Raw genomic sequence first — 21,258 nt, 5'->3', positions numbered from 1 at the left:
CACCTGGTGCATGATCAGAATGGGAGATTAGATCCAAGAGAATGTCCAGTCTGTTGGTTTCTTAGCTAACAACTAATTTCTCTGATTTCTCAGAGAACATGGGAAGGTATTTTTCATCTTTAACCTAACAGTAAAAAAAGATAATTGCTATCTGAGTAGTGGTGTTTTGAAATACACCTTGAAGGTGATACTCTACATTTCATTGTCAGTTGCCCCAGTTATCATGCTGCTCACATTCACTCACTACCTGTATAAGTGTGAGCTTTAACTCATGAGCCAATCACTCAGCCTCATTAAGCCCCAAATCAGTCCCTAGGTAGCCCTTACGTCTTCTTTGTCTGTTCCCCTCAGCAACACTAAACAGCAGCTTCCACAACATTCACCACGGCTAAATAACCTTCACGTGCCTTTTCCTTTGCTAAACCTCCACTGCTGACTTTACCAAAATCTGAAGCTGTATTTTAATCAAAACAAGTATAATTTGCATACAGACAAGATGGGGTGGTGTACACACCCGCCCTCACCGCCAACGTGAGCTCCCTGATATTGGAGAGGGTGGGAGACAGATAAGAGGCAGAGAAAGGAGGTGTGGATGGGGTCAAGGGGAGTAATGTTCGTGGTGGAGGAGGGGCAGGAACATGGCTAGAAACAAGACAAATCCAAACAAACATGTCTGCCTTTGCATACCCAAACAACAAACATGAGTGCCGTTCTTCATGTTCAGCAGGACTCGAATCTAAATAAGGCACAGAATTAAAGATTTGTTGAGTTGATATATTGGTTTTTTCAAATGTTCCGATTAGCAGGGAGTGAACAGGACACAAAAGACGATTACCAACATGCTCTGTCTTCATAAATGTAAACCTGTTAATGAACATCTTTTAACGACCAATAAATTACCTGGCATGGATTACTTTGCGCTGAGTTGCGAGGCAGAATGTGTGAGCTCAACAATGGGTAACAGCCTTATGTTTTGGGTTATTTTTGCAGCTGAGAAACGGTAATTGATATCTAAGTTGCTCCAAAGGAGAAGAAGGCTGACAAAAGATGCGCTTGTGTGAAGTTGTGAGTGTGTGTATGTTTAGGACTGAGAGGTGAAATATTTCTCATTGATAGGCTCATCAGCCAGATGGTAAACCAGCACACTGGAAGTCTGTCAGGTTGGCTCGCTGGCTGTCTGGCTGCAAGAACTCTGCCTGGTTACTAGAATCCATGATGGGATGAAAAAAAAAAAAGCTACGTGTTTCAAGATTGTTTCTTTTCGCTCTATCATTTCTTAAAGGGACACTATGTAATAAATTAAGTCATTTATTAGCTCAAATCAACATATTCAGCAACATAAATTAGTCCTCATTGGTGTAAAATTATCTCTGTCAAAAATCTCAATTATCCTCCTGAGTGAAGAATAACTTGTCTGTATCTACATAGAGCGGGCAAGCTCTATGGAGGCTGCCATGTCCTTCCGGTCTATGAAAAATGACGAAGTGCCGAGAGGGACAAAAAGCACTTTGAATCACGTTTTCCCCAACGCCAGGCCTGCAAGCGGAAATGACGTCATTTTGACGTCACGTCCGCCGAATGGCTTATTACTGGCGCTAATGGTAAATAGATTTTATCTCGTAAATTATCCCACTAATAATGCTTTGATTGTTACCAAACTTCTGCCTTAGTACACATAAGCTCTTAACTCACAAAACGAGGCATTACAAAGTTTGTAAGTTTACCGGGAGTTTATTTAAAAGAACACTTTCCAGATAGCAACTACACACTGCTGCTAACGCTACCGCTGCGTCGACATCACTTCCGGTAACTCCCGGAATATGACTAATTGCATTGCTTGCACACCAACGGCTATGTCAACTTATGTTATCTGACATGTTATCTGTCATCTGTATTTATAGTGTTATTGAATGTGTGTTATGTAATCCTTTGTACTGTGTGTCTTGATGTATTTTTGTTTGTATGGACCTTGAGTCTGAATCTACACGGCTTCTTGAATCTTGACACATACCGCCTGCCGTAGTTCAAGAAGTTGCAACGCACATTTGAAAACGCGAGGCGCTAGAGAGCAAATTCATTCGACTTTGCAAAATAAAATTGCACCACTAGATGGGGGAAGAAATTACATAGTGTCCCTTTAAGATCTGGCTTGGACGGTTTCTTTAGCATTCTTATGTATTTTCTATTGTATGCATTTCAGCCATTAGGTGTAAAACACTGCCATACAACAGTGGTAGAAAAGGCTGAATAGGTGTAGGTTATGTTCATGTATGAGTTTACTTCAAATAACTGTTTTCCTGCCAGACCCTGCTGTCATAAACAAATATGGTGTTAGGTGAAGTTCAGTGGTATACTGGGTGATTTGATCCAGCTGAGACCATAATATAACTGCTGTTTGATCTGGCACAAATTCCTACATTTCTAAAGCACTTCTGGAGAGAGGGTCTGGCTGCCATTTGCTTCCTGAAAATAATTCAGAACACAGTTCCAGTAGAGTGTGTGGGATCAGCATGCCATATCCCCTCCTTATTCCATCTCCCTAATTTTTTTTGTATTGAGAAATGATTGATTTTTAAGTTGAAACCATTCTTCTCTCTACAAGTGAAATATTAGGTGTTCCACTGGCTATAAGAAAAGTTGATACCAGCATCATTGCACCCCTGTACCCAATAAATGGAGAGGCAGTAAAACTTTAAATAAAACAATTAAAAAAAAGTTTTTTCCCATTTTTCTCCATGCTGTACTTTTCCAAACTGCAGCAAGTTCAGCTGATTCAGTGCTTCAGGGTTGATAAGGTGTTCATTTTCAAACTTCTGAATCAGAAATTTTGTAAAGAAGACGCAGGATTTAAAATTTAAATTTTTTTTGTCAGCTGAGTCTTCCATTAGGGGCATATTTACGCACATGTGGCTGGATTGTAGAATGGTGTATCACCACTCAATAAGCTGCTAAATCAAAGGAAACTCTAAAATTCTCTTAATTTTCTTGGTTTGCAATTCCACGAGTCATTTTCTCTGAAAAGTTTCTTCGTCTTTCACCTAAACTTGACCTCCACGGTTGCGGTTAATTGGCATTTCTTAATTACGTTATGGGCTGAGGAAATGACTATCTAAAACACTTCTGTCTCCCTTTAGCATTCCTTTGCTTTAGAGGCATCTGTTATTTCAATCTTCAGAGTGTTAGGCAGCTTCTTAGAGGAGCCTGTAGCTGCTCGTTATGAAGAAAAGATTAAAAGATTTAGTTATCTTATAGCTTTGAAATAATGAATGTGAAGAATAACCCTAACTAGTTAACGTCTGAGACCTAAATGAATGCATTTTGCATGTCAGGGCATTTTCTACTCCATCAGCTCTTTACAATTACAAGCTCAGACTTGTAAATTCTCATCAAGACTTTTTAGAAAAAAAATACATTCTTACCTTGTCAGTCGCCAACTGCCACATCAATGCTTTGTATCCTGCCAACACATCACTGAGCACCAAACCCAAGCATCTGCAGACAAGCTAGCAGCTCACCATCTGAGAGAAAGTGATGCAATCAGTTCACATATGCTGCTATTGTACAAACTTGTCAGAAACTGTCTAGCTCAAGCTAGTCTTATTTAATGGTTGATTAATTGAGTCTCCCCTCAGGTTCATGTTGACTTATTGTCTGAGCTGAGCATGTTGTCTAAGAGAGCAAAGTGTAGCTCAATACATGCTGGATCTGCTAACTTTAATGTCCCTTTTGCTCATGTTACTGGAGAACAAGGACTTTGATGATTTCTAATAATGATAAGTCAAAAAGCTTAGTTTGGCAGAGTTTTACAGGCTGACTAACGGGCAAATTGTCATTGTACATCGTGACAATGAAACCAGGCTTCTTTGCCTGGGGGAAATTCCTATTATATGCACATTGTGGTTTCCAGAAACACAAAATGGCTAACATAGTTCATAAAAGCCTATTCGATTCCCACTTTTTCTAATCATTTTAACCATAGCTACCAACTCTTTGTTAGCCTTGAGCTTTACAATTAAAGCTTCCGAGTGCAATAGAATAAATACGGACTGAAAACTTTGCAACTTTTCTGAATTCTTCTTTTGAAATGAATTAACCAAGTAGCCTATAGAAAAATCGATGAATGGATCAATATCTTCAAGTTGGTATCATTAGAATTTGACAGTGTTTTTATCTGCACCTTCAACATCACTGTAGGTAATGATACTGCAATTTCGCTGACTATTCAACACAACCAAACATGACACACGTTGTTGTCTCCATTAGCTAGTAAGGTACCTAATTTGCTAGTAGCAAAGATTAGCTAATAATATGTTATCTTTGGTATTACTATTGATGTACAGTATATTGGCTAGTAAGATATATTATATATATCTAGTGACATCTATTAGCTGCTGGCACATGGCAGCTAGTAACATAGCTAATAACAAAGATTAGCTATGGGGTACATTATAGTGATATATATATTTACTTACAATATATATGAATATAATCATACAGTCTGGGTTGGGTGATGAAAACAAAAATAGTTAGGCTAAAAAGGACAAAACAACAAATACAGCATCAACAGTCTCAGATTGAAACTTGATTTAACCTCCTGTTCTCCACCTTCTGATTGCAAATTTCTACACATGGGCTACATTTTTCCCATTGAAAATGCCAGGATATGCAACAGGGAGAACTTAAATGAAAGTAAAAAGGGAGTACTATTGCTATTTCACTGGCTTAGTGCTCCACCCTCTACAAAAGAGAAATTTCAGCATATTTCAGCATATCTTCAGAGGGAGAAGATTATTGCTGCTTTTAATGTTTTGACTAGTTTTTATTTCTTTATTTATTCAGACCGTAAACATTCATATTTGGATGTTATACTGGGTGTTATATTCTACATTAGATTTCTATTTGAAATCGGCTGTCATCAGAAAATTTCTGTCTTGGTGTGTTAGAAACAGTACCCCCAAAAGAATGTTAGCAGTAGAGCGCAGATGTCATCAAAAGCTGTCGTGTTTTCACACACTTTAAAGCTAAAACTAATGAAGGTCGTGTGCTGAAATACACTGGCTCAATTAAGAGCAGATGCTTCTAGTAAAGCACTCGCTAAGTTTTCCATCATTCATGTTTGGATTTGACAGTCTCTGCCTTTGCATAAGTTAGTTTCTCAAAATGTGTTCTGGTTTCATACATTGTAAAATTCCGTAGACTCTTACAGTAGACTAAATGCAACTTACGTAATTTTCAGCGTTAAAATCTTTTAAATGCCTTTTAGCCTCCAAATGATTACTGTGCTGCACGAATTGCCATCATCTAACTGTATGAGATGAAATTTTGGAATATAGGAATTTAAACTCAGATCCTATCCACCTCTGTCATAGTGGTTCCAGCAATGTCATTATCGCTCACCGTCATGCTTTTGTGTGGCTGCTTGAGAAACTGTTTATGTAAAGGTGGCAGTGTCACGGTGTGCTTCTAGGTAGATACTGATATTTCCGTGAGTTTCTTGTCTCTCACCCTCATGTTTGTTATTTGTCACCATGGCAGTGTCATCCTCAGCACAGAGAATGAATCCAATGCAAAGATGGCAGCAAAAGCCACAGCAGGGGGTCCGCTGTGTGAAAGGATGACAGTGACCTTCGATAAGCAACACTGACGCACATTACGGTCAGCAGGGTTGTTGAGAAAGAGTGTGACAGGAGGTGTAAATGAGAGGCCCTGTTAAAGCATTGTGAATGATGAGATGCTTTCCTCCTAGCTGGGTTTGTGCTGTCAATATGATGCTGTACATTTGTATGTAAAAAGGCAGACTTTTGTGGAATTTGCTCAAACAATAAATACCTGTGCATAATACGGACACAGTTTTTCTTGAAATTCATGGCTGCCAATTAGTACATATAACAATATTTCTCTGCACCTATTAGCAACATCAATGCTGCCCTGGTAAGGGAACCCCTCGGGATTGATGGGCAGCATTCACTGCTTCTCTGAGATGAAGGCTGGTGTCTTGACACTATGCTTATACCTGAATGCTCCAGATCATCAAACTGCCAAAACTTCTGCTTTCATAGAGGTGTTCACACCTGTTAATGATGATTTAATCAAGTGCATTTGATTAGCAGCTCCGAGCTTTCACTTGCCCTTTTAAGAAGCAGATAGAATATACTTGTTTTAAAGGTGACATATTATGGAAAAATAGCTTTTTTTTCTGTTCTTGTGAGCATATATTAGGATGTTTTATTTTTCATTGATTATCATTTAAAAATGACACCACTCCCCTATTCAACTCTTCTGCTAAGCTTCAAACGCTGAGCCTTGCCTGCACAAGGGCGTTTATACAGGCTGTTCTTTGTAAGAATAGAATAGAAAAATACTTTATTCATCCCCCAATGGGGGAAATTCAAATAAGAGCAAAGGACACACTTTATGTTTTCAATTTCAGTGGCTAAAACACATTTGTTAACCCTCATAGGATCCTCGTCTTTTTGTTACACAGGTAGTCCTGCTGGGTCTGGTGGACCCATTGCTTTTTGGGGCTTTTAATTCAACATAATTATTTGTTAAAATACTCTGCAGATGTTTACTCCATCCCAATTGTAAGTATTATAAACAACACATATGTACATTTTTTCCCCTTTACCTTTGTTAAATTAAATTTATGAATAAAAATGCCACTCGTTTTTGTTCATTTTCTTATTAAAATGTAACAAAATAAGGAAATGCATCATAAAACAGGCATAACTGGAAAGTAATCAACAAATGTACAAATGAAGCAAGTATTATTTATTTGAATTTCATTAGAAATTCAACCTTGTCAGGTCAGTTTACACAACATCTGTCTGAACAACACATTAGCCCCATTGAACACGGCTATTTTCACACCAGACTATACCACACACGAGGGGCAGAGTTTCACTGTGTGTGTATTGCATATGTACTTCTTGTACCGGGTGCATGTATATTGTGTTTTTCTGTCCTTCTTGGGTCCACACACTTCACAGTGCTTCTTTCTGTTGTTGCCGGCCATCTAGATAATGAAAAGATAAGGATCTTTACTAACACTTCTCTCTCTCAGAAACATGAATTATTATACTGCAACAGCATCAAACACTTACCTCAGGCTCTGCAAATGGTGGTTCTGTAATTTGGGAGGATGTGGCACAATCATCTTCCCCCTGAATCCTCCTCACAATGGCTGCAGAGATCGGGGTTCTTGGAAGATGTCGTCTTCTCTCAATCTGAGGTCTCACCAACATTTCCCCCAATTCCTCAAGAAAGAGACGCCTCTTCTGCAGCTTTCCCCCATTCCACTCTGGGCTCAGTGACATCCAAATGACGAAGGTGTTGTACGAGGAGATATCCAACATATCAAAGAATATCACCAGAGGCCATCGTAGGGTCTTCTGTTTGCAGCTGTAAGCAGTCACCAGCTTATCCAGGTTGTCCACCCCTCCTTTTGTGGCATTATGGTCCATGACCATTTCGGGTGATCCTCACATTCTACTTCCTCTGCATCACCATCAAAACCCTCTGTCTCTTCAACTATCAGCTGTAAGGCAGCCTGAACAGAGAGTCGCTTTGCCATCTTGATCAGTTGTGGTATGGAACCACGCTGACAGAGCTATTTATAGTGTCAGGTCCCCAAGATTGGTTCCCGCAAGACAGAGGGTGAAATGTGTGGGAATCTGGGTTCAGACAGTGTTGGGTGCTCTAATTTTGCAACAAAGTTGGTAAATTACCAACATACACACACAGAGGCCCAGAGAGGAGTAAGGGAAAATATGGGGGCACAGGACCTATGATTTCCACACATTCACTTTCAGATTTATGTTTCTCACAGAAAATGAGCCAAGGCCAATGAATCTTAGTTTGAAAAAATTATTATTTGTATAATTTTTATTAAGCTAAAAACTGAAAATGGGTCCCACAGACCCGAAGACACTATGAGGGTTAAATAAACCAATAATATTTAAGCTCAACAGATGAACTGCTGGTATGTTTCTGAGTTTGATATTATTCACATTGGTCTGAATAGTTACACATAAAAGCATCAAAGTAACTTGACTCGTACACTTTTTCTCTTCACACATTTCACAGTGAAGACAACCAACTTCAAACGATAAAAATATCAATCTTTATTCTTTGAGATAGCATATCAAAGATTAAAACCTTAATCTATTATAGCATGACAAATTACACAAGAACTATACAACAGTTAAAAGTTGAACCCAATAGCCTTTTCTGGATAAGAGAAAATAGTTCTTTTGAATCTCTTTTCTATGGAAAATAGTTTTCCTTTGACTTAAGACCATGCTGACTTTCATTTAGAACTTAGAATGCTATGTTTAGATATATGCTTTAGAAAATATCCCTCAAGCTTGTTTGTGAAATCCAACAATTTTCAAGAACATTTCTGCTAAAATGTTTTTACATGAGTTAATTTTATGGAGGTTACTTCAGGCTTTCAGGCACAAATCCCTCCTGACGGTTGAAGAAATTCTGCATCAGACAAAATGCTATCAGCTTAGTAATGTAAATGTCATGTATTGGGTTCTACTCACTAGCATGTAAAGTCGTTTTATTTGCTAGATACAGTGCAGTCTCGCATATAGGACACAACATGCTGTAATAAAAACAAACAAAAAAAACACAGTCTAAACCTAAACTTATCGCTTAACTTATCTGTTAATAATGTACAACAAAATTCAGGAAGCCAACAGCTGGAATGAAAGTTGAATCAAATGGACTACATTAAACAAACATATAAATACATCGTCATAAATCAACTCTATACTGTGTGTGCTTCTTTTTAGAGCCAAAAAAATGCACTTTTATTTGGTTTACAGTCAGAAAAATAAACAAAAAAAAACTAGAAAACTGCATGAGACAACACGTGCACCCCCAAAGTATACAATAACATTAGGACATTAACATAAGCAATACAAATACAACAATAAATGAGCAATGTAAAACACATCATGGCTGTATTACACAACACTACTGGCATTATATAGAAAGGGATTGTATGGTTTGGCAAAAAGGGATTTTAAAACGTCATAACACAACGGAAAAATGACGATAGGACTCCTTTTCCCGCAGGCTACTCCACGCTGCTGACGCATTCTTTTCCATTTTACAGTGGGGAGGTGTCAATAATATATTTTTTTTTCCTTAAACACTATAAACCTAATTTACACATCCCTACATAACCCTAGTACAAATACTACACACCACAACACAAAGCAGACCAAGCAAGTGGCAGTTATTTATAGGTTAGAGCTCATCTATAATCATCTCATGTTGTACTTAAATTGAATTCATGCTTATCGTCCTCATCTGGGCAGCCCTGTGGATGGATAAGATTTCTGTCAACTAAGATTCTGCAAAGGTAATTTGGTGCATTAAAAAGCTTTTCTTTCTTTAGAGGGATGTGGTGTAACATAATTCCACTCTGGTCTGGAATATTGGGAAGAACCGCCAAACAAAAAGCATCAGAGAAGAGAACGGCCCATGGGAGGAAAATGTTGAGATAGAGTCTTCATTTTGTTGTCTTGCAGCTGGAGATTCACAGCATGAGTGGGCGTGTGTGTTTATGTGTTGGGTGTTTTGTGTGCATGTGGGCTTGTTCGTGTAAACAGAACATGCCTGAGTGTGTGTTTTGTGCCCGATTGTGTCCCGACATCACAAGCTGGCTCAGCACCGGACCCTCTTACATCTCATGGGTCAAGGCTTCGTGCTGAGCAGCCACTCCGTTAGCCTTCAGGGCGCCGAGCTGCTCCTCGGGCTGACCGTTGGCCTGCGGCTCCACGGGGAGATGGTCAGATGGGTCAGAGTTGAGGCTGGCGTTGGATTCATTTAACCGACGGACACGATACGTCTCATAGTGGATGCTGCCTGTGATGTCCTTGATGTTCTCCATGTGGGTCCTGCAAATATCAGGACAGTATTTCAATGCCGGAAAATCTTTGTTTCGGTTTTCATTGCAATAACTTTAGCTTTATGTGCTTCCCATGAAAAGATTCACTGGAAAAGGTTGCATCGGTCAATGTAACAATATATCTTAAAAAGTGCTCAAAATATTTCAAGGAATTTAATTTCTATTCATTTTTGTAGAGAAAAGGAAATGTTATTGATTCATCTCTGTTTGTAGTTCATTTTAATATACAATGAATGATTTCTGATATGGCAGCTAGCTCCGTCCATAACTCAATTTGGTATTCAAACTATACTGTGCTTTTTTTCTATGATAAAAAATAAAAGCCGAGATGGATTTTCACCTGATGAGGAGGTCTCGCAGGTACGCAAACTCACAATGTGCGATGTTTTCAACTGCAAAAAAAGAAGAAGCAGATAAATGACACAACTTGGGAGAGACCAAAATAATCCTGAATCCCTTTCCTGTTCATCCTCATAATGCCATACCCTAAAACGCCACAAGATGGCAGTGTCACTCGCGGATCTACTGAGGATAATCCTCTAACATGACATCTCCTGCAATTTTCTTAAACCAAGATAACACACGCCTCCTCTTTGTAGTAATTTAACACGTCTCAGCTCTCGCCTGTATGGGAAAAGTCAAAGTGAGACGTTTTAACAAACTCCCCATGACAAGTCACCGGTGCCTGTAGTGGAGTTTAACACATGTTTGAATTATAGATTATGCCAAGGGTTGAAAATGAAATAAAGGAGGGCGCCGTTTATGGAACGCTTTAAAATTCAAGGGCAGGAAATTAAATTCACTTTGAAAGGAGGAGAGGGGAATAACTGCCGGGTCTGTGAGTGCTGATTAGTGGCATCAAGGGAAAGAGCTGTACTAACTTGTAATGAGCTGGATTGCTGGTATCTGAACACTTGCGGTGGCATTGAGAAGTCCCTATATAGATTTAAAAGCATGCATACTTTCCTCATTTTTACCCTCAAACCCTGAAAATAAATAGCTCCCCTTATGGTATATAGTGACTTCATTTCTGGCTTCTCTTCTTAAGCCAAATTTGTCACATCTGTGTCCTTCTGCCACTTAGTTTCACCACAATGGAGTTATTGTGCTGTCAGCCAGAAAAGGCTGGATTTTTCCCCAAAGTTCATGCACTTTCACTCCATCACAAAATGTAATAGCTCTGAGAAGGTGTAAACAGTTTCTATGTATAACTGAGGAAGAGACGGTGTAAAGAAGTTAATCCTTTATAAGTACTGTAATAAATGCAGTGGCAAACACGAAGGTATCGTTTCTAATCTCCGAGAATAATTCACTGATCTCACAAGGGCTTTCTGCTAAAAGGAGCAAACACAGTCTTGCATTCTAATATGGTGTTTTAATGACTCCTAAGAGCTGAATAATTCCTCTTCATGTAGATGTGCGTTTCCCACAATACCTTTAAAGGGGACATATGACCAAAAAAAAATCCTTAATTCAGAGAGCCACTGAGATTTGCAGATAATTTAGAAAATATCCAACCAATCACATACAGTAAATGTAGTACACTTTGAACTTGAGGGTAGTACGTGGAAAGTTTAAACTCTTGCTTTGTTATCAGGAAATTCTCACAAAAATGAATACAGTTCATTTAAGAAAGAAGCTAATAATAATAATAATGCTCTTTTGTCTCTTTTTTCAGATCCCCTTTAGGATATCTGGCTTCTAATCCGTGTTCTAATCTGAGAGTTAGTCGTCAGAAGTTTTGATTTCCTATTAGTCATTAAATACAACATCAGTGGCTCCGCCGTTACCTAAACTTGTTAACATTTGAGAAAAGTAGTGTATAAAAAGGTAGCAGCCCAGGATTTTTGGAGCCGATTTGTGAAGAGGGATTACCACAGGAGTTCTGACTGGAGTTTAAACATCCAGCACGTCAGCTACATCCTCTGGTGGCGTTGTTGTAACCTTTGGTTGGGTGTAGTGGAGTTAGTGAGCCCCGCCATGTCGTAAAATAGATAAATTCATGTTGAAAAAGGAGCCGTTGTACCGTCTCTCTGTGGCATTTTGACCAGAACACATCACAGACATTAATAAATGAGTAGATAGAGTTTAATAAATCGTAGGTTAAATGTACTTTTATTCATTAGTCTGAAGAATTAAGATGGTTGAAATGTTTTTTTGTCTTTTTTCTTCTTCTTAAGTGGAACAAAAACATGAGTTAGAATGCATTTATGGGACAGGTAATAATCTTGAGCGCAGCTGTAGAGCGATGCTGAGGGTGTCCTGTGAAGGACATAGTGTTTGTTAAGCGCTAATTGTCCTCCGTCCATGTCTCCTTCAGCCGTCTTTCACAGAAGCCTTTTTATTGCCGGCCCAGTAAGATGCTTACACTCATGGGTGACGTGAGGACAAGCACTCACTAAGAACGTCTTTGGCAGTGTGAGCGCGCAGCGCAGGCCAACAAAAGTAGACTGCATCAAAGTTGTTTCGTGCAAGTGCGTCTGTGAGGCGGTATGTGCGTGTTTTATATTCCTGCCTGTTATCCCGAAGGACACAAAGTGTCTATAAATCTTTCCCTCCTGTCTCATACATCTCCCTGCTTACAGATGCAGAGGAACTTATGCAAATAGGAACATGGCAGCCGCTTAAACCGGCCAGCCACATGTTTGAAATACACCAAAAAGGCGGAGACCATGTTAATTTTTTATGTTGTGGTAACGGACCTGGTAGAATGTATGTGACTGCTTTATTTGTTTTGAGTTAAATGGCCTTGGTGCTGTTGTTTGGACAGGCTAGTTATGAGTGTTGGAAATAAGCCTATTTGGAGTTTTTACCAAACCATCAGGATACGTACTACAAAGTATATAACTGGCTCAGTCTGTATTGATATCTAAACATTTTTAATGGGGTTCCGCTTTAATCGACGCTGGTAGTGGACGCTATATGTGAACATGCTGTTCCATTTTATGTGTGCGTTTTAGGATTTGTGTGCATTACCCTCTATGGTGCCCCATTTAGTTTTCCTTCCCAGAATCCGCTTCCCGTTCACCTGGTACTCCTGGTCACTGCCCACCACAGCAAAGGGGATCATCTCCTGATGGGAGCCAGAAAAATATGCCGTGAAGCCTTTCAGATCTTTTATATGAGAGTTGAAACATCTCCAAGAACCCAGAAAAAGAAGTCCAGCTGCCTTTACTGAAGCTCTTAGAAAGACCATGACCTGGGCTCTTGGAGAACGTGATGCGTCATGGGTTTTGAGATTCCTCAAAGAAAACCAGAAAGGAAGACAAAACATCTAGCTGAGTCTTGCATTAAAAGCAAAATTAACTCACCAGTGTGAACTTACCCTGATTTTGTCATTGATCATCCTGTCCTCTGCATCCTCATCAAACTCTTTCTGGGGGTAAACGTCAATCCCATTGGATCGCAGCTCTTCCCTAATCTGCAAAAACACAGAGTTATAATTTGCCGAAAATATGTTGTGAAATCACACACGTCAGAGATTTCCATGTCTGATGTCAGGAAGGCTGCACAAAGGGGAGTCAGACGGGCAAATAAAAACTGCAACCTTCTTGATTATTATTATTATTTTTTTTTTAATCCAGACAAAGATATACAGAATAAAATGGCAATGCTGATCTTTACAATGCCTGCAGCTCAGGTATGGATGCAGAGAAATAGGAAATATTCTTAATGAAAGACTGTTTGCTCCCAAAGTTACTACCCAGGCAACATTTAGCTGTTTAGGCTTTCTCAGGGTCACATGATGAGACGCAAACCAGAAACTCAACAGAAAAGCCACATCGACTTTTCATTCAAAGAATCCAAAACAGAAATTCTATTTCTATGGTAAGTTGTTACAGGGCAAATTGGAAGACTGAAACAAAAAAATAGCATTTGGCACAAGAAGCTTTTAGTCAATAATCTTCAGGGTCATATTGAGCATGTGTGGCCAACCAAAACAATCCAGCTACAAGCCCCGTAGCTTTTATCCTCCGTCAGGGCCAGGGCCAACCGCTGTTTTCTTCTTATTGGATGGTGCTACGAGCATTTGAGGAAAAAGAAACAGCAGCCAAACACCCACTGTGTTGCTTCCACCTATCTGAAATGGGACAGCTCTTTTCTTAAAAAGGGGGGATGGAGAGAGATATAGAGAATGGCAGAGGAAGGCAGGTGACTGACCGCCTCCTGTGGACTGAGAATTATCCAACAGAAACTTGCAAAGCGGGGGATTTAGCAGACCGTTTAAGACTCAAGCCAAGAGGAGCAAGAATCTGTTGTAGCATGGAAAGCCAAGATATGAAGGGGGAGCTGTGAGGTCGCACTATCAGACTGAGGAGTTTCATTTCTCCTTTGATGAGAAGGCTGTTATATATACCAAGTGAAAGCCTAATATACCCTCAAAAGGAACAAAAAGTTCCAGTAAGTACAAAAAAAAGAAGAAGAAGTCTTTGATAAATTTAGTTTATTGCAGCAGTTAAGGATAAAAGAATAGGGTTTACAGACAACTTTGCTAGCATGTGCTTACAGCAGAGACTGTTAGCAAAAGCTAAAGATTGTATTGTGCATAATTTGGGTGTCGTCCCTGCACATTTTGAGTCAACATAATATTTTACCCTAAGCAGTGGTGGAAGTAGCACTCGGAGTGCTTACTTAAGAAAAACAAAAAAAAACACGGCATTACGAAGATACTCATCTCGTCAGGTGGAATTTTGCACTCAAAGGTGGATGGAATCGCAAACTTAATAGACTCAAATCAGCTTTTTGAAATTGAGATTTTTTTTCTTTAAGTTTTCAGACTCCTAAAAAGTGAAGGAGTCTGATATCATCATTTGCAAGAGGGACATGTCTCTTGTGTCCCATTGTCACTGTTGTGCATGAAAGCATTAAAATGAGTGAGTTCATATTTTTTTATGAATTTTGAATGAGGCAGTTTTTAAACTGACGAGTTGAGCCTGCAAGCATCCTGTAGGTGTGTGGTCCAGGGAAAGCCACAGACTTGCCACCAGTCACAGGTGTAGAGTATATGCAGTCAACACAGCTTCCTTAGGACAGTTACTGACATGTATTTGTCATATACGGGAGATTGAACTAAAGACAAGTTTCTGTGCAATCTATTGGTTTCCTTAGCTAGGAAATTGTTTTTGAATTGGCTCTATATGAATGAATTGGATTATTTTGAAATTAATTATGATTACAATGAATTGAACTCCAATTGGCTTGAATTGGACTTTATTATTTAAGTGTCCTGAGATGATATTTGTTGTAATTTGGCGCTATATAAATAAAACTGAATTGAAAATTGAATTGAATATAAAAAGCTTCCAAAAGTCTAGTTATAGCTACGCAGCATTGTTCCAACAACAGACATCATGACAGAAACTGAGAACAAGTAGCACCCCAACACTAAAGAAGAGCTTCCTGTGTAGCAGGAGCTAGCAGAGCTCTTAGATCCAAGGACTCAGGTCAGCTGGTCCAGTCCAGAGTCCAGACTAAACATTGAGAAGCAGCATTTAGCTGTTGTGCTGCAAACAAGTGGAACAAACTGCCAGTGGAGATTAAACTTTCACCAAATAAAGACATTTTTAAATCCAGGTTAAAAACATTTCTTTTCTCGTGTGTCTATGCATGAAATCTGCACGATATCTTTTGACTTATCTCGACTGTTGCTTGTTTTTAATAATTTTTAATTATTCTATTTCTTTTTTATATTATTTTATGTATTTTTAATGCTTCTTCCACTCCCTGCTGCAATGCTTTTATTTTATGTAAAGCACTTTGAACTGTTTTGTACATGAAATGTGCTATACAAATAAATTTGACTTGACTATAAACAGAGTAAATAAATTGGTGAGACTTGTCAGCTGAATCTGAAACAAGGATTAGATGACTTTGCACAGTAGAAAGTCAGAGGATGTTTTGTAACTTGAACTTTTGTTTTGGCCTTGACGCAGACAGGCGCGCTCTGTACTCTGACCCGTTTCATGTGCCGTCATCATGTATGATTTTATGTGCCGTCGCGCTCCCACTACAGATTTGGTCCCGCAAACAAACCCGGCCCGTCGGTTTTCTCATTTTCCTTTGGCTGAATGACATGTTGTTACTGGTTCTTTTGTTTTCACCTGTTTCTGAGGTCCCTTTTAGTGTGATATCAATTGTGAGACCAAACATTTGTCATTGGCTGATTTGAGTGTCTTGATGGTTAGCAATGAAATAGATAAATGCAGAGATGTACATACTCAGATGGCTGTGGTGCCCATGTTTTCAGAACTTCACTGCACTTCTTGTGAACTTTGTTCAGAATTCCAAATGGTGAACTATGAACTTGAACTAGTTCAGTCTTAATCAGTGTGAACTGATCTCTGAACTACTTCTTGTAAAATGTAAACTTGCACAACACCGCTTACAGTAAATTTTGCCCCCAACTCCACAAAAAGTAAAGTTCAGTATTAACAGGCTTTCTTAAGTAAAAGCATGTCATAGTAGTAATAAAAGTAGTCATTGTGCATTTAAGTTGCGCTGCCGCATTAATCTGCATAACATTCAACATAACATTGGAGAAGATTCTTTCATCAAAAACAACTTGCAAGTAAGGAAAACACCCAATTCCTAATATATCGTTAGTTATTGAAAAATGCATCATGTTTTATGTTTTATGCATCTCTAGAGCACATTTTATTTTCCACTACTGGACTGAAGTAATAAAAAGGGATTCAAATAGGATGATGCAAAACTCTGAAAGAGTTTGGTTTGTCGCTGACATATAAAAAATAACTGATCGGTAAAATATTTTCCCACCACAAAGACGGGTGACCTTAAATTCACGAAGGCCCTGCCTGCTCAGCAGGCGTATGAGAGAAGGTTTCATATCTAAGAGAAGAACTAGACTTAAAAATTGAAGGTTGGAGCTCAGAAAATAAATGCTTCAAATAAATAGTACTTAAATGCCTCCATGTGGAATGAGCCTGACTTTCAAAGAGTCACAGTTATGGAGATAATGGAGTATTTCCAAGGGTGGTTTCAATGTGGGTTTGACCAGATGTCTTTTGTTTGTGGGGCCTGGCAGCTCTTCATATGCTACCAACCGGCAGGTACTGATGTACATACAACTGGGTTTGTGATTTTAATATGCCAACTGACCTAAATAAAGAAAACAAAAAAATTCATCTGCCTTCAAACATAGTTTGAAGAACATTTACGCAAGTGAGATGGCAGGAAGGAAAATGGAACGCGTTTTTTGTCAAAATACCACAAGTCATCCAAACATCCATGAATAAACTCAAACACACTCCTCTTACCGTCTGTTTGAAGTAGTCCCTCTCTTCGAGGGTGAGTGTGTCAGCCTTGGCGATGACGGGTACAATGTTGACCACTTTGCTGAGACGCCTCATGAACTCCACATCCAGAGGCCTAAGGCTGCAAAGATAAAGAGACATCAGGTTTTTCTCATACATATGTGTATATATCTGTAACTAATCTGTAATATATCTGTATCCTTATTTCTGCACTCTGAGGTGCCACATTTCCATTTTAAGACAAAGAAAATGTCCTCCGCCAGAAAAAGAGCAAATTCTCCCACTGCAGGATACAGCTGTAATGGAACAGAATAACCACTAGAGGGCAATCCTGGTCTTGTCTTTTACTTTCAGTGCTTCTCAGTTAATGATGTTGGCAGTGTCCTGCTAAAAATCTCCTCAATGCTCATTGAAATCATATTACAGTAGCACTCTCCTCAGTCTAATTAAAAAAAAAAAAAGAAAGAATCACTCTTCTCTTCTAACAGTTTATGAATATGCTTTGGGTAGCACATATTAGGGCAGTCATTCTATTCTACACTGTAAATTGCTCTGTTCAGTTTTCATCTTTATTCATTTATTTATTTGTTGTCTCAGTACTGTGTCCCAGTTGTTCCCCCACAGTAACTCCCTTCATGCTGGCTGCTCTGCCCTCCAATTAGCTTCAGCCAAGCCAAGCCAAGCCAAGCCAGCCTCGGGGTCGGCTGGAGGAGAGCCCCAGCTAGTTCCCCACAGAAAATGACCGGCATAACACCACCAACACAGGATGTAACACTTGTGAGCACGTGTTATAGAAAGCATAGAAAGAGAGAGACTTGTGTGGGGGGGGGGGGGGGGGGGGCACAGCAACACAGATGTAAACAGAGATGAGTGACACAGAGGAAGTAGGGCATCAAGCGCTCAGGGGACAAATGTCATGTGGAATATAAGTGCACAGAGGACCGCCATAAGCAAATAAGACCATAGGTTGGTGGGTAACAATCTTCCAGGGTCAGTGATTACTGAATCTAAAAGTGGAACGGCATGAACTGAATTGAACATGTGCAGAGACATGAATGCACAAACAGACGTGTGCTGCATCATGTGCATCACTGAGCATTCGTGTTTACTTCCAATTGTACATTGGTTCTCTTAAAATGGACACATGCGGCATACACAATAAATATGAAATATACATGCATCCATGCATGCACTCACAGATGTACACTTTTAGCTTTGCATGCTTGTACAAATTCTGCTGTCAGAGTGCTTGGAAAAGAATGATAGTCTCTTGTTTTAAGCTCAGTGGACAAATGAAATGTGGAGAAAACAACCTCAGAGTAAATCACACTCCGTGCCCTTTTTCTCAGTAACGATCAGAAGCAAGTTCCGAGTTGGTGAAAGTTGATGAGCAGCTTTCTTTTTTTCTCATGTTCAATGAGGTCACGGCAAGACTGCCTGCGGGGACGACAGTGTGGCTGCTGATGCCAAGACTGTGCTCAGCTTCTGAGCCCACGGACGCAACTCCACTGCAAATTACTTGCAAACTATACCCGAGTGTCAACAAATGCAAAGTGTTGTTTAAGATGCTTCAAACAAAATCATGGACAACAAAGTGAATATCTCCAATGATATGGGAGACCACCGTGCCTTCATTTTCATCTCCGTCATTCTTGATCACATGACGGAAGCCTCCAGAAGCTTCTGGCACCGTTTCTGCCTAATTGCTAACAGGCCTCAATTTAAAACCTCCGCTAACTTTATTGTGTGAATTGTGAGAAAGAAATTCATGAAGAAAGAATAACAGATCTATCACGGCGACTGAGTGCTGCTACGCAGTGTTATTTTTTCTGAAACAAAACGGCAATGTCTCCCCCTCACAATATGTAAACTTATATGGATGAATACCCCTTCAAAATAAAAAAAGAAAAATGTATCATGTCGGGTCGAAAACAGCAGCCCAACAGATGTTTGCTTCATTCTCCTGCCCACAACTCTCAGGGTGGCTGCGAAAAGGCATTTGCATCTCCGATTTAAAAATAATCACAACTAACAAGAACACAAATTTCACAAAGAGTGGTTCAAGGGCTGAACTGGCTGAACTCTGCAGCTGCATGCAACGTGATACATAGATGCGCTGACAGGGCACCCACACAAGTGGAGTTGTACAAGTGTCAGCATGCCAACTGCCCTCTTGAGTCCACTACCTGCACCCTGCTTTGTGGGAAAAAGTACACACACTCACACACACACACACGTTCTTTGCAGCAGCGCAGCAGCTGTGGCACCATGAGCAGATGATGAGGGGGGACTGTCAAACAGCCGGACACACAGACACACGACATGTCAGCAGCTGCTGAGTTTCTGCTGCACAGAGGTATGAAGCAGCAGTGGATGGAGCTGTCAGTGAGTGGGTGCACATGAATACTTTAAGTGTTTTTATCTACATATGCATAAATGAGTTTTGGTGTTCTGCTGGCACGTGTGTTGGATTTTATCATAACAGGGTCTGGAAAGCCCCTTTGTATTCCTCCTCACCTTTTAAATCGGAGAGATGATCGAAATATATATAGAGAGAGAGATCCACGAGGGAAAGCATTGAGGTGAGAATTAGTTCAACGTGTGGTCATTAGTGAGGAAGGAAATGCTGGAAAAGGGCATGTCAAAGAGCTGAGGACAAACGGTGTGCCAGAGAACATTCCCAAAGGGCTTGATACATTTCACAGGCTGTGGGAGGAAAAAGGGGGCACTCGGTCACAAGGACACATCTCTTTTTAATATGGGAACTTGCCAGTGGCCAGTGGGAGGAATGAAGTATATGCAGCAGTGCACCCTGGAGTCTGGGATCCTCTTCTTTCTGTCGATGTTGATTTCTTCCTGCAAGTAGGCTTCATACTGGTCATTGATGAACCTCATAATGGGTTGCCAGCTGAGAAAGGAAAGTTTAGGAATATTACTCCATCTATGGCAGTAACTGAAGAATTGTTGTGATAAACTTCTCTGCTTTCATCTCTCTGTTGTATGTATCTCACAAAAAAAGGTGATGAAACATGGGCCAGTAAAGCACTTTTGCCATTTTGCCAATGTAGTGATTATGTTATTACATTTTCCATGTTGTCTAACAGAGCATCTGTTGCAGTCTCTTTCATTCAAACGATTACATTTTTCATGCTTTATCCAAACACGTAATCGCTACCGAGACTATAGAAATCATTTGATCACACAATCATCAATATCGTCATTTTCTTTTATTTTTCTTTTGCTAAATTACACATGCTTTCATAACCACGTGCGATCAATACACAACAATACAACAATTTACTCACCAATTTTCATTATTGATTTGATCCCCAAAGCCAGGAGTGTCGATGACTGTCAGCTTCATCCTCACTCCTTTCTCCTCAATATCTACGTTTAGTATTAAAAGAGAACAACAAAAACGGGAAATATTCAAGAAATGTATACTGGAGATAAAAATCCTTATAATAGAGAAACAAGAAAACACATATGCTGCATTATTAATAGCAGCATAAGCACAGAGTATAGGCTGCAGGCCACTGAACATGAATATAGGCCAACCGTGACTGATGGACTTGATCTCGATGGTCTTGGGGATCCTCTCCTCTGGGTCGGGCTGCACCGACTTACGGCTCACCTTGGATTTGAACAGTGTGTTCATCAGAGTGGACTTCCCCAGGCCGCTTTGCCCTAAATAGGAAAAAACAAACAAAAACAGACACAACATTTAGAGAGAACGGGGACACATCTATGTGTGTGTTAAACTGTTGACAGTCAAACGTGCAAACTCTCTGAAGACAACAACCAAAATTCAACTTTTGACCGAGGAAGACTTAAGCCATATGCGCATCACATTAGCTCCAGTGTATGGGTTGTATAATGAGTGCATATGTGCATATTTGAGGCCACAAGGATAGCAGGGAATCCAGGGTCAGACAACCAATCTGGGGGGGGACTAAGGAACAGATGGAATGCCTAGACCACACACACACACAGACAGACAGACAGACTTACAAGTAAGAAACATCATCCAACAGGGGATGAATTCCCTTGAGTTGTGTC

General features: G+C 39.8%; 1 protein-coding gene across 5 annotated transcripts in view; it reads right to left on the bottom strand.

The window, feature by feature from the left end:
* Window positions 1-8,099: 8,099 nt before the first annotated feature.
* The window catches only part of septin9b (septin 9b), a 69,888-nt gene continuing 56,729 nt past the window's right edge, over window positions 8,100-21,258 (bottom strand). For all 5 annotated transcript variants that reach the window (XM_075462620.1, XM_075462619.1, XM_075462621.1 and 2 more), the window contains 8 exons: window positions 20,758-20,886; window positions 20,505-20,586; window positions 19,970-20,107; window positions 17,203-17,320; window positions 13,251-13,346; window positions 12,902-12,998; window positions 10,266-10,317; window positions 8,100-9,914 (listed from right to left, as the gene is read on the bottom strand). In XM_075462620.1, the coding sequence (XP_075318735.1) occupies window positions 9,698-9,914; window positions 10,266-10,317; window positions 12,902-12,998; window positions 13,251-13,346; window positions 17,203-17,320; window positions 19,970-20,107; window positions 20,505-20,586; window positions 20,758-20,886 (929 nt within the window). In that variant the 3' untranslated portion in view covers window positions 8,100-9,697. The remainder of the gene's footprint in view (window positions 9,915-10,265; window positions 10,318-12,901; window positions 12,999-13,250; window positions 13,347-17,202; window positions 17,321-19,969; window positions 20,108-20,504; window positions 20,587-20,757; window positions 20,887-21,258) is intronic.

The sequence above is a fragment of the Odontesthes bonariensis genome, chromosome 4 (assembly GCF_027942865.1).
Source record: "Odontesthes bonariensis isolate fOdoBon6 chromosome 4, fOdoBon6.hap1, whole genome shotgun sequence".
In the NCBI taxonomy this organism is placed as follows: Eukaryota; Metazoa; Chordata; class Actinopteri; order Atheriniformes; family Atherinopsidae; genus Odontesthes; species Odontesthes bonariensis.
Note: the sequence above shows the minus strand (reverse complement) of the source record. Positions and strands in the feature narration are given on the sequence as shown.